This window comes from Lagopus leucura, unplaced genomic scaffold (genome assembly GCF_019238085.1).
Source record: "Lagopus leucura isolate 7727_CA_CO unplaced genomic scaffold, USGS_WTPT01 Super-Scaffold_810, whole genome shotgun sequence".
Taxonomy (NCBI): domain Eukaryota; kingdom Metazoa; phylum Chordata; class Aves; order Galliformes; family Phasianidae; genus Lagopus; species Lagopus leucura.
The window spans coordinates 13,914,853-13,932,685 of NW_024962261.1; the positions used below are offsets into that span (position 1 = coordinate 13,914,853).

Consider the following 17,833-nt stretch of genomic DNA (forward strand, 5'->3'; position numbering starts at 1 on the left):
TTTCCCTTTCCCTTTCCCTTTCCCTTTCCCTTTCCCTTTCCCTTTCCATTTCCCTTCCTCTTCCCCTTCCCCTTCCCCTTCCCTTCCCTTCCCCTTCCGCTTCCCCTTCCCCTTCTCCTTTCCCTTTCCCTATTTTTCTTTACCAAAATGAAAAGACAAGAATTGTGTACTGGCACTCTGCAAGTCAAAAATTACGCATTTAGTTTTCTGTTTGATCTTCAGGTGAAGCTATAAACAAAAGCTTTAACATGCAACTAAAAAAATCAAGTACTTAGTTCATCTAAGCCTTTTCAGTATTCATTACTTATAAGATAGCAATATCTTAATGAGGTTCTGTACTGGAACAATTTAGATTCTGTTCAGAAAAACAGAATTGGAATCCTGAACTTATTTTTACCCAGGACATTTGCGCTGTCGACTGCTGATTCCAGTGTTGCAAGTACGGCTGCAAGTGCTCCACATGCTCCATTCCCCCTCCATATGTTCCACCAATGTTGTCCGATTGGTACATTCTCCAGCCTTACACCACTAAATAAAAGTTCATCAGTTAGGTAAATAAATCAAGGTATATGCAAAACAACTCACTACTCCACAAGGCAGAATCCAAATATTTTGTTCAAAAGATTTCATATGAGTCAGGAGTATCTCCTCCTACTGTTTTTGCAGCTCTCTCTCCTGTATTAGTGACCTTCCTCTAGCTCTTTGTCCAAGTACCAAGTGCAGCTCTTGTCTACAAGCTCATGCTGAAGTTCATTTTCAACACAGGGTGCCTCTGGAAAAGAAATGGTTTCCAGATCACACTGTCCACTTTGTTTGAGGCTGGGCCCTGCTTAGGAAAATGCTTCTGGGTCCAGCCAAAACACATTACAGGGATTGCCCATTTGCTGAATCAGATGATCACGGTACTGTGTTTTGGGCTGTGCCCCCAGCTTGATTGGTTCACTAGTATAGGTATAGCTAGTATTTATCACTGATAATCCAGTGACAATTGTAACATGAAATTCTATGAGTAACATGAGTACTATGAATCGGAGAAAAAACAAGATTTTTTCACAACTTGCATTCAAAGAGACAGGAATGGAATCCTCCATAGACTAGTGCTGAAAAAGTCAACTGAACTTCTGACATTTATTTAAAGAAGTCCAGAATACCACCTCAATAATCTTGTATTTATCTGTCATTTCCCATGATAACAGCAATTTCTCACTACCCAATCACAATTCTTATGCTTTGTAGCCTATGTCCATATCTTGTGACAAGCACTATACATTTGCAAAACGCTAGTACTTATCAATTTACACCAGCTGAAAATCTTTTTCATTGTGTCCTGGTTTCAACTGGGACAGACTTGATTTTCCTCATAGTGTCTGATATGCTATGTTTTGGTATGAAGATAAAAACAGTACTGATAACACACTGATGTTTTAGTTGCTAAGTAGTGCTGTACAGAGCCAAGGACATTTTCACTTCATTTCAATTTCATTTTCTCAGCTTCTTGTACAGCCCTTCTAGACAGGTGAATGGGAGGCACAAAGAGCCAGGAGGGGATAGATCCAGGACAGCTGAGCTAAACTGGTCAAAGAGATATTCCAACTGTATAGAATCACGTGGAGGAAAAAAAAAAAAAAAAAAAAAAAAAAAAAACAAGAAAAAAAAAAAACCTTTTAAACTGAGGCGACTTGGCCACAGCAGTTGCTGGTGCTCAGGGACTGTCCAGGCATCGGTTATCGGCTGGTGAGCAAGTGGTATTTGTATCATTTGTTTTGTGTATACATATACATATGTATCTAGTTATTATCATTACTGTTATTTCTCTTCTTTTCTATCCTACTTAACAGTTTAAATGTCAGCCTATGAGTTCTACCTATTTATTTTTCTATTCTGTCTCCCATCAGGGGGTTTGGGTCAGTGCTGGGATCAGTGGGTTTGGCTGCTTGTCACGTTAAACACATGAAATATGAGATTTCCACAATTATAAAGCAATAAGGCTATAGCAGACAACAAAGAATTAATGTCATTGACTATGAACTTAACACATTTATCTTTGCACTCTAGATTACTGGTGTTACTATTTAATAGATAAAGTACATCACAAACTCATATCTTGAAAGGAACAAAACATGTCAATAATAAAAACAATAAAGACCTTTGTAACTTTTATAAAATAATTCTGTTATCTGCACTGTGTGCAATAAAACCTTGTCTAGCGTTAGATTTTACCTACAGTTTCTAACTGATCAATTGAGCTTAATTTTCTGCCCTAAACTATAGCATTGCAATCATGACATAATTTACCAAATTTGAGAAGTCTTCATAGAGCTGTTTAAATTTTTGCATAGAACACACAATCAGAAACTACAAATTTTGTAATTTGATATTTCAGACTGAACATGCTCATGTTTATTTAATCATATTCCTTCAGATAGACAGGCAAAAAAGAGTTTTCTCTAGAGACTGCATCTTCCTGATGGGGAGTTTGAGGGGTGCTTAGAAATCATTGACTTATATGACAGATGAGCTGGAATGAGCTTAAACCTAGAGAGGCTAAGCAAATGATACTCAAACCACTTTCCAATATCCTAAGCAAATAATACGAGACAAGAATATATCATCTCTACAACCTAAGACATAAAGTAAACAAGAAGAAGTATCTCTTCTAATTCTCTGAGATGTTTCAGTTATGTTTGCTTAGCTTTTTACTGCTAGTCATAAATAAGGTGTCCCTGCAGCTTGACACAAAACTCTCTGAGCCATTTGAATTTGAATCAGTAATATTTCTTACACTTACTACTTATTTCCCTCCAACTAGCTAAGCTCCTCATAAGTTCTCCCAGGACTCATGTCATGTCACTACCATATAATAATGTCTTCACAACTACCAACAAGAACAAGTTGTCTGCAATTACTTGCTATTATCACCTTTTTGCAAATGAATTAATGACATACAATGATGTTCAGAACATACACTAATTTTGGGCTGTCTGAATATTCAAATGGCTGTGGTTGTATTACAGAAAAATCTGGGTCTCAATGAGTTCCACTATTTTCTTATTCCACACCAGAGGCACACTAGTGTCAACATAAAGAATATAAACTTCAACAAAAGATATGTCTATGTCTTTCCAAATGGTGATTCCAGACAAAGCATCATGCATTTATCAGAATCAAAAGATCATAACAAATGTAAGACTTTTAGAAATATGACAATTAATGCACTCTGGTTTTTATTCAGTATACAAAAATTTTACTACTTCAAAAATTTAGCTGATTAATTGATTTATTTGCTCTTCTTAGAATCATTGAATGGCTTGTGTTGGAAGGGATCACAAGAATCATCAGGTTCCAAACCCCTGCCACAGGCAGGGTCACAAGCCTCCACAAACCTCCAGAAGATTAGGGATATGATGACAGTCCTTGGTGACTGCAATATGACTCAAAGAGCCAATCACTCCAGAAGGAGACTGCTGTCAGCACAGTATCATGAAAATCCCAAGACACATGCATATTTCTGTTATGTTATCTATTTACTGAAAAGTATCTAACTACTTTACAGTTCTATTCACACAGCAGCAGCATTATTATAACATGAAAGCTCCTGAAGAACAACAATTAATGTAAGGCAGACTTCAGGTGACCATTAATTTATCCTTGACAACATATTTGCAGTGACATTAATTGTTCCTTTTGGTGTACGGACACTGTAAATTCCTCTTTAAGCTTATCCTAAATAGTTAGATTGCAAATCCGATTTTACGTGGAAATTGGAGCTGAAATTTTTGTCTTTCAAAGCTTATGTTTCTGCTCACAACAAGCAGGGCAACAATGGCATTCCATTCATAAACATGACACAAAAACAAAGCAAGACTGAAATAGAACAGTGCAAGCATCAAAACAGGTGGCTTTGATTAACTTTTTAAAAGCATTTCATTGCTTGTATGGAAATGTATTTTTGTACTATGTCTAGATTATATAATAGAAAATACATAGTTCATTTTATTATGTACGTATAGTTTTCATGAAAATTGAGGTAAGCAGTAACTTTAAACAAATGCAAAGACATATTCAGTTTTTCCTTAAATGTCAGGTGTTCAGTGTAACTTATGTTGCCTTATTACTTCTGCTGTAGGAAAACATACCTTTCCAGTCTCACAGTCTGTTCCATCCATAGGTGGATCCAGTTTAGTTTTGCATTCCTTCTCACTTTCCACCTTACACCACAACCCAGTGCATATGACATGCTGAAAACCAAGTATATAGGTATATAAGTATACTATAAAGCATGAAATCTGTCTTAAGAAAAGTTACTTTCTGCACATAATTCAATAATTTTATAATAAAGTTACCAGCTTCAAGATATTAAAAATAGGCTAAAAGTGGACAAAAATCAGTAAGGGCAAATTGTGCTTCACTTTCTATTAATCACTGACACATGATACAAGCCAAGCTAGTGTGCTGACAGAAAGGGGAAAGAAATCCCTGAGTTTAACCCTAGAGATCATGGTCTGTGCATACTCCAGCACTGACAAAGCACATAGGAATAACTTTGCACCATGTTATGAACATGTCAGTGTGCAGACGCACTCCAACTAGGACTGAAAGATGTATGACAATGCTAAGGCCGAAAGGAGGATTCTACTTCTGTTTACTAGCACACATATCAGGAAAACCGCTGGGCACCTCGATAAAACTGAATTTTTTAGCATCATTTTAGAAACAGGTGAGTACAAGGGATGTGCTTCTTAACAACATTTGGAGCTTTCAGAGCTCCATATTAATCCATATTTTCACTCATTTTATTTAGAATCATGGAAACGTTAAGGTTGGAAAAGACCTCTAAGATCATCAAGTCTAACCATCAATCCATTACCACCATGCCCACTAACTTCATCCCTCAGTGTCACATCTATACATATCTTAGTGCTCATTCATTTTATATGAAAGGGAGAAAGCACTGTCACTACCAACAAAAAGCAAGATTTGAAAATGAATCTATTTATATACACAAGATCTAATCAGTCTTGGTACAGCTACGCAGACTATGATCACTGGAGGTCTGTAAGAACATATTCATAAAAATTTGGAAGTTTCTCTAGGACTTCCTAATGCCCTGTGTTCATACAACTACAATGAATACTTGCAGTGATTCATAATCTTCATTACACTGGAAATACCTCAAAAATAAATAAAATCTGACATCTACAAAGAAGATACAAAATAAGGTGAAAATCAGGCTGCAATATTTTTGCTGGGCAGGAAAAGGCTGATAAGAGGAATTCCCGTCAGTTGTCATTTATGGAGGTTTTTGGAGACAGAAAGAAAAATGCTTATTCTGCCTGCTGTGAGCATCAGAACAAGATAACTTTATCTTCTTCAAATGTTAGTACACCTTTGCAGTATTTCTCCAAATTTCCTTGGCAGCTGAAGAGAGGAAAAAAAGGATCCAGGAGATGTTGGAGGGTGGTGGCTCATAGTGCATATAAAATGTAAAGATCAGGAGATTTTTGAACCCTGGGCTGCCAGAAGACATGGTTTTTTTGTGACTGAAATGATTTGGTACATTGGTAAAACTACTGAGAGTCTCTGTTTCCTTTATATTATGCATGAAAATTGTATGACAAACCTTATGCTGTCGTGAAAAGTCTTAGTGCGCAGGAAACGTGCTCTAATGAACAATGAACGACTGTATCATTTTTTTAAAAAGGCAAAGATTGCAGAGGGCTCAGGATTGAAGCAGCCACATTCACCTGTGGTTCATTCTGCTGCAGTTTTGTGTCAAAGCAGAACTGACATGACAACAGTCAGGCTATGGTAATCCTAAAATTTAGCTACAGAAGACCTATGCTGTGTTCAGAATAGTTTTTAACAAATATTTATCAATATCAAATTGTAATTATTGTCCTTATTCCAAAGATAATCTGTATTTCTAAAATTATTTTTATAAATACACTTCAAGATAAAACTTGACAGCAACAGGACTTCTTCAAATAGTGAAGAAAAGACAGCGTATCCCATGTTCAGGACTAACTGCTTCCACTTCTACTGTGAAATGATTGACTGCAGTGCTGCCACAACTCAGCCTCATTGAAACAAAAATATACGCTAATCTATTGGTCCTAATTAATGTCTTCATTCATCAGAGACTGCATCTGAAGAAAACTTACCCAGATTTTCAAAAACTAAAGTCAAATTTTCACATACTGATGTATGTTTTCCACTTTTTTGATTTCCAAATATTTTCAACATTTTTCTTAACTTCTCTTGAAAAAAAAAAACAATACTTCTATTAAGAATATGTGAATTTGAGAATGATGCATACTACAAGACCTTCTCTAGAAATCTGCAGTGCTTCATGTTGAGACTGATTTGAAAACCAGCAGAAATCTGGAGACTGCTATAGTAGTACAGTCACCCAAAATTCAGAGCACAAACTTCTGAAATGCAAATTTACTGCTCTAGGTAGAAAGCTATATGTAGAATGGCTACATATATATATGTATATATATACATAATATGTATAGTTACGTTCACAGAGGTTTAGTGGCTATCATAACCACAATAAAATAGCAGTTACAATTAGACTAAGGTGGAAAATTAGAGTAACTGGAAGTGATAAAAGTATACTAATGATATTAAACTATTCCTAATCTGTAAAATACTTTTTTTGTTATACAATACAAAACAAAATATTGCCAAGCATACATGAATTATTTTTTCTTAAAGATTAGGCTAGTAGTTAATCTGAGTTTTTAACATTTGAAATTTAATAAAATATAACATAAAAGTCACAACGTTACAGAATTCCTTTATTTTTAGGGGCTTTTAAAATGAGCAAGGGAGATCTGTGTGCGTGATAGGGATACTTTTCCAATCATCTGGAAAGAGGATCCAGCTGAAAGGAAGGAATGGATACAAAATGAGCATTTCAGAACTGTATATGTGCAAAGTCAAGATTGTTTACAGTGTGGTGGTGGATATGAGGATGGATATTTCTCCAGGGCTATAATGTTTCCATGACTTTCTCTCTTTTCATTGTGATCTTTCCCTGAAATGTCTTAAAAATCACCATGAAATATAACCAGTCTCCTACTTCTTTAAAAAGATCGCAGCTGTGTTATGACAGGAATTGTTTTAGTGGAGCTGACTAGATAGCACTCACATCCTGGACTTTAATCTTGAAAGCCAGCATTCAATAGTTCAATGATTATATTCAATTGTCAAGTTCTACATTTAATCATCGAGAACTACTTCTGGGCCATGATCTCGCTATCTGTTATGCAAAACAATGTTAGGTCTAATTGATTCTTGTGTGAGACATCATGGGCATAAAAGCGAACTTGGCTCCTTTACAAGATAAGCACAGTGACATGACATAAATTTTGTACCCAGAGATCCACTCACACTTTTCTTAGGCTCTATAAATTTTGCTTAGGATATGAAAAAGAAGTTTTTTAAATGAAGCTGAAAAGAAAAAAAATGCTGTCTAGATACTACTCATGCAAGATTGAGGCTCACTTGGGAAAATACAGCAGTAGAAATTCAGTGGTGCTTTCAGTGCCTTACTTTAGACATTAAATCACAAAAAGGAATTCCAGATAGCAAGTGAAAATCGTTGGTACATGCAGTATTTCTCAGAGGCTGCGATGTAAGACGACTGCAAATAATTATGGAGTGCTGTTCAATAATAGAATTTGTAGGAAATTCTGAATGTACCACTGATATTATCATTCTGATATCATTAAGAAAACTGATTTTCATTATTATTCAGTTGTTTTCTTAGTTGAGTAGCTGTCAAAAAAAGAAATGAACTTGTTTCAAAAAAAGACTGCATGAAGTCTGTGGTCAAACCAACTCCCAGTGACAAAAAAATGTAAGACTGACTTAGTTCATGATTTATCTTCTACATAGTTATGGTGAAGTGCATGAATCCTTCAGCAAATAGAACAGATTCAAGAAATCCTTGGCTATAAACTGTTGGATTTACTGAAGTTTAACTGAACCTTTAAGGAGAATGTTTCTCACTCATTTCTTGGCTTCTGGACAATAACTGTAACCACAGTAAACTGCCAGTTACTGGCAAAAATGTATGCAGTAATAAATGAACATAGTTTGGCCTTCATGGAAAATTCAGTGGTTGCCAATGCACAATAAAATAATTATTGTAATAAATTGATATTGCAACTTCAAAAGTACTGTTTTAGTTGTAAAAGAGTCTTCCATGCACTGATTTCTCTAACGGAAGACAGAATAATCTGCATAGTTAAAATAGTGAACTTTGCATTAACTTCATAATATGGAAAATGAAAGAATTTGGTAAATTCAACATATTCGTTATTTCCATCTAACAACATCAGATTTCAAGAGAAAGATGATAAAAAATTGACTACAAACATCATAATAATAAATAATAATAATAAATAAATAATAATAAATAATATCAGTGTTACACAGTCCACGTACATAGAGAATTTTTGGAAACTTTGTACAGCTTAATTCTAGCTCAACTTAAATGGCAATATCTTTTTTTTTTTTTTTTTTTGTATGTGTTCTGTCTATTGCTCTGAGATTCCTTTTTGCTACAGAAATCTTATTTAACTGCACTGGAAATCCTACTGCCATGGCACTACATGGCTCAGCCTGAGCTCACAGGGTACAACACTGCAAATCAGGGTCTATTCAGAGAACCCAGATAACACCACTGTAACACCACTGTTTTCACTCTGAGATTCAATACTCAAAGCATAATGAAACGGAACCCACACACAAAATCTGGTCCCAGTGGAATAAACAGTAAATATTCCATTTGTTGCAATGAGGTGGCTTCACACTTCACACTTTGTAATTCTCTATTTCTAAAGCACGAGGAACACATCACTGATGAAGAAGAACTTGACTCAGTATGTTTTGAGATGCAAAGCAAGCCTTACAAGATAAACAAATGAGAATGCTTATTTTAACCTGAGAAAAGCACAATGCAAATGAGCTTCAAAGGTGCTATGTCCTCATAAACAGAAATAACTGAATTATAAGTTGGTAGATATATTCTCTGAAGTATATCCCCATTCTTACCTGCATTTCTTGGCAAAATGAAGCAGTTGGCCCAAAAATAATCTGACATTGCTCATCTGCAGTGTATGTCATCCCTGGGAGCTTGGAGGGAATAATCACAGAATTGAGGCTTTGAGGATTCGTCTGTAGCAGACAGTTACTGGCCTTTGACCTGGCAATGTACGGAGATTCATATGCTGAGCAATCTGAAAGAACTTGATCATCATGCTGATTTATACATGCATTAGATGTTGTACATTAGAGGAATACAGACTCACAATTTCTTTTTTTTTTTTTTTTTCATAAGAATTGAACTGTCATTCAGAGAAATGACTCCACATAAATTAATGTCTGCTTTCTTGAAAGAAGTTAATGGTGTTTTGATTTGTACATTTGCAGAAAAATTATCAGAAGTACTAGGAATTTCAGGAATATTCTGGATAGCATTTTAGTATTAATGTTACTTAACTGATTATGGCTTCGATAGAAATTGAAACAGCTATTAACAAGTGGAATATTGATAATGCACAGACAGTTATGCAGCTTGTTTTTCACGTCCACTAATATTTTAAATGAATAATTTCAGTTTATATACACACACATATATATATATTTAAAAATACATACATTTCTGAGCCAGTAGACAGAACTTCAACATTTCTCAACAACTGAAGAAAAAAAGATTTGAAAATGCCTAAACCTATTTAATGCAACAGTTCATGGACATACGAATTCTGCTGAGATTCAGTACAAATTCAAACTTCAAATATAATTTCAATTAACTATTTCAGAATCATAAAGCAGACTTCAGGACTGCTTAACTCTTTTAAGTAAATTCCCAATAGATATATCTGTGAATTGCAGATTCTATTTTGAGAGATAAGAATGAAAATGAGTGTTTTAATTTGGTTTCTAGGCATACTACTCTCTATCAAATATCTCCCAGTAACTTAAAGGAATTAATGTAATTAAATTGCATAGCACTGAATGGCACAACACAAATCATAAAATCTATACAATGTTTAGAAGTTGTTTTCTGTCCAGCCTTATTCAATGTATACTATATTGAAATACTTTAATGTATTTTAAAATGAAATTTTATGCATATATATATATATATACAAACACATTCAAAAATTGAGCATATAAGAGTATAAATAATTGCCAAAAATAGATAAATTTTAATCTGCCAAATAATATCTAGCACATGTTTTAAGTTATTTTGATGGGCTATGCAAGTGGAAGATCCTTTTCAATCTCCCAGTGAAAGGCTGAAATTTTTTTCAGGTTACTCACTGCAACTATTTGTAAAATATACATGGTATGAGTTATGTTTATTGAAAGATACACCTGAGAAATCTTTCCAGATCTTCCCTGCTGCAGCGGGACCATGAAACGTCACCAAGATTCTGTCCTTTAATCCATTCTCCAGACATGATATGGAGACCATCTGCACAGGATGGGTGGTCATTGTCGTGGTTTATTCCCATGCTGAATTTTCAAGTTTTTAAAAGGAAAACAAAACACAACAGAATAACAAGTTGTTTTCAGAAAAGTTTGCTAGTTAAAATCCTTACAAGAGATTAAGAGAAACTCATTTTCTCCATTACATTTTTCACAGAAGTACACAGAATCATATTTGAAGGATTAGACTATTGAAGGATTAGACCATTGGAAAGTCAAAACAAAGCTTCATTATTTGTTTAGAAATACTATGTTCTAATCAGCCTAAATCTAATCACTAAATATATACTTTGGACAGCTTTTTAAAATTCAGAACTGAACTAGTATGTTCCAGTTGTACTTTTCTTGATAATAACCAAAGCACTGGAAACTACTTTTTAAGATCAGTGAATTCTACTTATATTTACACTATGACTTGATCTTAATTCTGTGGTTATTCCAGAGGGAAGTGGTTTGTTGAAATTTTAGAGAACAATAAAATACTTACCAGTTTATTACTATTGTGTCTAAAGAGAAATCATCTAATTGTGTTTACAGTGACTGCTGTTAGAAATAATATTGATGGATTTATTCATTCATTTATAACATTATGAATTCATTTAACATGATTTATGATGTTTTGGTTTTTAATAATATTTTAAAGACTTGGCAGCCACATACCACCTTTGTAAGTTCTCAGATAAAGCACTGCAAAGCAATGAAAAATTCAACTAAAAAAATCTACTAAAAAAATCTACTAAAAATCTACTTCAAAATGTTCCTGTTGCTAAAGACTCATTATCACTCTTACTGAAAACAGGTAACCACCAAGGAAAAAGACACTTAAAAAAAAAAAAAAAAAAAAAAGTTTCATAAAATTTTAAGAAGGAACTAAGAGCAAACATCCTTCTCTAACATTAGGAGAAATAAATGAAGTACTTCTAGTTGGTTTTAAAAATAAGCATGAGACAACTCTGCAGACCACTGAATTCAGATTCAAGCTGGTGCTGGAATTTTGCATCCCTGGTCTGCCCTGCAAGAAAACAAAACTTTCTAGTGCACAAAGCTTTACACCTTGTATTCATTCCCTCAGCTGAAGAGCAGACAGATGGCTTAGAAAACACAAGGCTGAGAGGTTTCTCACTTCAGTAGAAAGCTAGAATGCATTGCGCTTAATCATATTTCACCGTAAGGCAATGGCCAAAGGGCAAAAAAAAAAAATTCCTGTCACCACCTCACTTTCCATCTTTACTCTGTTCCCAAATTCTCTGTTGACTAGACGAAATTTTACATGAATTCTGGAAGCTGCATTACCACGTTTTCCTTAATAAAATGAATTTAGCATCATAGAATCATAGAATCATAGAATCATAGAATCATAGAATCATGAAAGTTGGACAAGACCTCTAAGATCATCTAGCCCAACCATACACCAATATTGCCCACTAACCATGTCCCTGAATCCACATCTCTACATTTCTTGAACACTTCAAGGGATACTGATGCCATCACTTCCCTGGGCAGCCTATTCCACTGTCCAACCACTCTCCCAGAGAAGAAATCCCTTGTAGAGGATATAAAACCCAAGTAGGTCTTTTTCATGCTTATTAGAGTCTCTATAATTAGTTATATAAGAGTTGTATATCTATAATTAGTACTTATCAAAGTACACTATAATTTGGAGCACTGGATTAGCTGTTTCTGCATTGATGGAATAATTTTGTGAGTTGTAAACAGTATAACTGAGGCAAACAACACTGTTTTACTATCAAGAGACACTCTAGAGGAGATGCTCTGGTAGTTTTCTTACATTCTTCTTACATATGAGTATTATTTTTTATATATGAGAGCTGCATTGAAAGTACAGTCCCCTATTTTATTATGTAGACCCATGACATCAGAGGCAGATGGTGATGGTATGGCAGTAGAGGGTGAATCTTTCCACCAGTATTCTGTTACGTTTTGTTGCTGTTTGACAGATGGCAGCAGAGGGGCAGTCTGACAAAATGGCGTCTGACATGGAAGTGTGGACGAATCACAGGTGAGTCTCTGAATTCCTTCATGTGGAAAAATGGCATCCAATGACACTAATCATTTGTTGAACATTTAAGGAGACAGAACAGCAGATGTGAGCACAGTGAGGCTATGGGTAGGGCTCTTCAGCAGTGCTGACAGAGACAATGAGTCACATCTGTTGCTACAGAATTTATAACTGCAGTACATAGGCTCTTCCTCGTGGTCAGCAAAAATGCATACCAAACAGTGACGATGGTGTTGACAAAACAGTATTTTGTAGCTGAGAATCTGCTCTACCAAAGAGTGTTATTGTGTTTGTTGTAGTTTCCATGGAAATAAATAAGTAGCATTATTTTCAGGGCAACACATCTATCATGTCTTATATATGTAGTTTGTGATGCCTGTAAGTGACCTGTTCATCTAATCTCTCTCCCTGGAAAAATTATTGAGAAGATCGCCCTGGTGAATTTTGAAAATCAGATAAAGAACAAAGCTATTACCAGGTGTACCAATACTGGATAATTAAGGGGAAAGTCATGCCTTGGTAATTTGATCTCCACCTAGGATAAAATCACCTACCTGGTGGATGAAAGAAAGGCAAAATATGTTATTTTCCCAGACTTCAGTAATGCCTTTGACACTGACTGTCAAATCATCCTTCTGGACACAAAGTCCAACTGTCAGATTAACAGGTTATGCTACACTAGGTAGTGAAATGGTGGAAGGCTGAGCTTAAAGTAATTGGGTGTATATACAGTTGGTCACTGGTCAAAAGCAGTGTTCCTCAAGATGCAGTTCCAGGGCCAGTTCAACATTCTTCTCAAAGAGAACAGAAGACTGTAATGTACCTCCAGTAGGTATGCAGATCACAAAAAACAGGGAGATGCTGTTGGCTCTCTGGAGGGATAAGAGGCCTTCTAAGAAGTATCAGAAACAGTGACACACTAGGCAATCAGCAATGGCATGAAGTTGAAGAAAAATTCTAGTGCTGCACCTGGATGCAATACTGCTGCACACAGGTACAAATAGAATCCATCACTGGCAATGGATGACTGTGGAAGAGCTCAGCAGAAAGAGACCTGGGGGTACTGGTGAAAGCAGGCACAGCATGAACCAGAATTGTGCTCAGCAGCCAACAGGGCAAACTGCATGAAGGCATTAATTGAAGGCATTAATCACTGCATAAACAAGCTGACTAAAAGGGGAGGATTCTCCTACTGCATGAACATTTGGCATTCATGCAGTATCAAAATCTGTATGCAGTTCTGAGCTCCATAATATAAAAAGGACGTTCAGGTGTGTGAATGTGTTCTGGAGGGGGGCAGGAAAGCTGGTAACAGGGCTGGAAGCCATGTCCTGTGAGGAGAGGCCGAGGACACTTAGTTTGTCTAGTCTGGAGAAGAGAAGGTCAAGAGGTGACCTCCTTTCTCTCTACAACTTCCTGAAGAGAGGAAGCAGGGAGGGAGGTGCTGGTCTCCTCTCCCTGAGAATCAATGAGTGGATGTGCAGCAAGAGAACCCAGCTGCACAGCTTGAGGTTCAGACTGATTATCAGGAAAAGCATCTTTACTGTTAGGCTGGTTAACAACTGGAACAGGCTTCCTAGCAAGGTGGTTGATACACCATTGTAGTAGGTGACGCCCAACGCTGTAGCGTTGTAGCTAGTCTGTGCTCCCGAGGCATTTGGGCAACCCTCTTGATAGCACACTTTAACTTTCAGTTCTCTCTGAAATGCTCAAGGAACTGGACTTTACAATCGTTGAAGATTGCTTCCAGCTCCATTCCCCACCCCAAGCCACAAGGTGCTCAGGCAATTGAATTCAGTGACTTTGTATAGGTTCCTTCCAACAGAATCACCCTACTCTACTTTATCCAGCTCTGCCCTCTCCTCTGCCCCGCTCTCCTGCCTTACCTTACCCTGTTCTACCTCAAGTATTATATCTGTAGGAACTGTAACAGAACATACAGAAACTGGAAATTTGCTTTGCTGAGAGCACTGGAGACAGATGTTGCTTACATTTCTTAAAGTTACATGTCCTTATTTGTAAAGAAGTCATTCATCATTATATATATACTGTGATCTGGTACAAAGCAGTCACAACACACAAATGCTCAAAATCTTTTTGATGTGATTAATCTTGGAGCTGATGATTTGTGGGACAAAGAAAGTCGTTATGAACAAAAGACCCTGCAGATGAGCAAACAAGCTCAACATCTACTTGCGCCAGACATCAACACACACGAGGCGCCTGGCTCCTACATGTGATCAAGCGGGTGTTGCACGGGTACAAAAGACTGTAATCATGTACAATAAAGATCTTTATTCTGCATTTCCAAGAGATTCCATGCCTCTCTTGCTGCACCAGCAATGGAGCCCGTAGCACTCTTGCTGCAACTGGTGCCTGAACAGGGTCACAAAAGGCAGACCAGTCTGTAGAGTGCTGAAAGAAGACCTATCGAGAGAGTGCTGAAAGAAGATCTATCAAGAGAAAGATGAAGGAAGCCTTACCAAGAGAGCATTGAGAGAAGTGCGAGGCTCAACACAGAAGTCTGTACGTGGAAGTGTTGAGAGAAATGTGGCTATGTTTCATCACACAGCCAGAATCACTTTTCCAGGACCAAGGTGAGCAACAGGGAACAACGGAAACAAGTATAACAAAGGAGGAGGAGATAGTTTGTAAAATAATGAAAACAATTTTGCAGAAGCATCACACTAAAGTGGAAAGCTTCAGTTTAAGCTCTCCTAAGGTAGAAGTAGTAGATGGAGATTTCTGACAATTTCTGACACAGAAACGTGGGAAAAAGCAGTGAGATGTTCTCTGAACCTGTGGCTAAAGACTTCTTGGGTTCCTGGAGATTGGTTTTTGAATCGCTAAAAGAATATGCGAAATTCATGGTCCCAACAGAGCCGACCGCTCTTCCTGTGGTGGAAGCCGCTGTAAATGACAGCAATGACAATGGCCCTTCATCCCCCAGAATAGTGAGTCTGAGGAAGGAACCAGACTTGCAACCCCCCGATCCACATGAAGTTTGGCAAGCGATTGGCAAAGAAGCGGAGGCAGGGGGGGGACTGACATCGTTCAGAGATTGCATTCAGCTCTCACCTGCCCTGCAATTTTGGTTTTTGGATTAAGGCTCAGCTCTCCCTGTACCAGTAATCTGTTGAGCTCTGTTATGAAAAGTTACACTCTTCGTCCTCGTGATTGCAAGACCTTGGCACAATTGACAGGTTCTCAATACACGATGTGGGTGGGCTTTTGGAGAGAATCTGCACAACAAAAGGCGCTGGAGCAGAAGATATTGGAGCTCAGCAACTCGCTGCAGAGTGTGCAGCCCCAGAGCCTATGGATAAGCCTATGGCTCATCCACCACCACAAGCACCTGGGGCTCATTGTCAGCGTGTGGGGGCAGGAGCTGCAGAAGTCCACTGCTGAGACGTATGCTCGTGTTTGGACCCTCACTCGTTCCAGCTGTTGGCATTGTAAAGTGTATCTTTCTGAACCTTTTAGCTGTTGTAGCAGTTGCTCAATGCTCCAGAAAATTCTAAGATAAAAGATCATGGTATGCAGATTGAGAAGACATAACAATATTGAAAGTATGTTTGAAAGTTGTGCGTGTCTGAGTTTGTCTGATATCAGTCAAATGCTTTAGAGCAGGAGACAGCTGAAAGTGGTGAAAATACACTGCTTTGCAGATGTGAAGTAAGCTTCAATAAACAGGTTCCTGATTTTAAAGCTGTTATTCTCTATAGTAGGTAGTGTAGTTTTTCATACAAGAGAGGGAATCTTTCTCTTATAAACAGATTCCTTTTTTCTTTCTGTTAAAAGAAAACATTATGGGATATTTGTGGGAATCCAAAGATTCTCTTCTTTACAAAAAGGATCAGAGATTGACTAGAAGCAGATATTCAAGGTGAATGCATGTAGCTAAATTAGAAAACAGTATCTGCTCTAAAATTGTTCTAAAATGTTCATGTGCCCTAGACTGGCAATGTAGGAAGCTTTCTCACATTTGGTAGTATAATCCAACTTGACTGGCTGAATATCTTCTGGCATTTGAGAATGTGTATATTAACAGCTGTAAAATATGTATATTAACAGGGTAAAATATCTGAGTTCTAATCAATGGAAGGGCCCTATTTGTTGACTATGTGAGGCTGAGGCTATGTTTGTGTTTCAACAGAACAGGTCCAAGATGGGTACCAGCATGATGGGTCCAGCCAGGTGTCTCATCATCTGCTGTAATGTGATCACTACGTTTTCATCAGTAGTTTGGACTGTCGCCAACAAGACGGGACAAGACACACTGTGCTTGTCAACTGTGTCACCAGGGAACCATGAGAATTGGAATTGTTGGGATCGGTTAGAATGGACTATTGATTTTACTTTAAGTATAGTGGAAAGAACCAATCGTTAGTTCAGTGTTAATTTCAGTTTAGCTGCTTATAGGAATGTTTCTAAATTGCAACTTTTTAAAAAAAATTATTATTAATAATAAAGAGGGGGGAGATGTGGGACAAAGAAAGTCGTTATGAAGAAAAGACCTTGCAGATGAGTAAACAAGCTCAGCAGCTACTCACGCCAGACATAAACGCACATGAGGCTCCTGGCTCCTACATGTGACCAGAGGGTTGTTGCGCGGGTATAAGTGGTTGTAAGCACGTACAATAAAGGCCTTTGTTCTGCACCAGCAAGGAAGTCCGTGCCTCTCTTGCAGCACCAGCAATGGAGCCCATAGCTCTCTTGCCACAGTGATTCATTTTTTGGATTGGAAATTAACACGTTAATACATTATTTAAAAATAATATTTTCTGGCTTTTTGTCCGCTCTGAAGAGCAATTCTTGGATTGAAACTTCAGTAGACTGTAAAACCACTCAGAAAATTAAGGTTTTGAATCAAGATCATTGCTGTTTCAGAAGAACAATTCCAGCAGCTACCATTATCTAAACTTACCAGTACAACTTTCAAATCTATTGTCATAGAAGAATTCGGTGTATTCCATCAATATATGATTTCATTAGACAACACTGTATTTGAAAGTGAGAAATAGCAAAAAAATGGTATATTTATAACAATTGGGTATATCTGCAACATAAATGTTAAGCATTAAAAAAAAAAAAAAAAAAGACCAACTCTAATTCTCTTCCAGTACTTTAGCTCTTTTAGAAGTTATATTCAGCTTTGAATTTCAAGTATACCCCACAAATATCCGCATGAACCCATAACTATATCTTAATATATATCTAAACTATATCATAACTATATCTTTCCAGTAAAAGACACCACAGAAATTATGCCAGTGTAAGGTGCTGTTCTGTTCATTTCCAGTA

The 17,833-nt window shown here is 36.9% G+C and overlaps 1 protein-coding gene across 1 annotated transcript in view; it reads right to left on the bottom strand.

Annotated features, from left to right (window-relative positions):
* Nucleotides 1-17,833, bottom strand: part of ADAMTS19 (ADAM metallopeptidase with thrombospondin type 1 motif 19) — a 158,687-nt gene that overhangs the window by 47,145 nt on the left and 93,709 nt on the right. The window contains exons 9-12 of the mRNA XM_042866331.1: nucleotides 10,396-10,536; nucleotides 9,067-9,217; nucleotides 4,137-4,238; nucleotides 398-528 (exon numbers count right to left, since the gene is read on the bottom strand). Of these exons, the coding sequence (XP_042722265.1) occupies nucleotides 398-528; nucleotides 4,137-4,238; nucleotides 9,067-9,217; nucleotides 10,396-10,536 (525 nt within the window). The remainder of the gene's footprint in view (nucleotides 1-397; nucleotides 529-4,136; nucleotides 4,239-9,066; nucleotides 9,218-10,395; nucleotides 10,537-17,833) is intronic.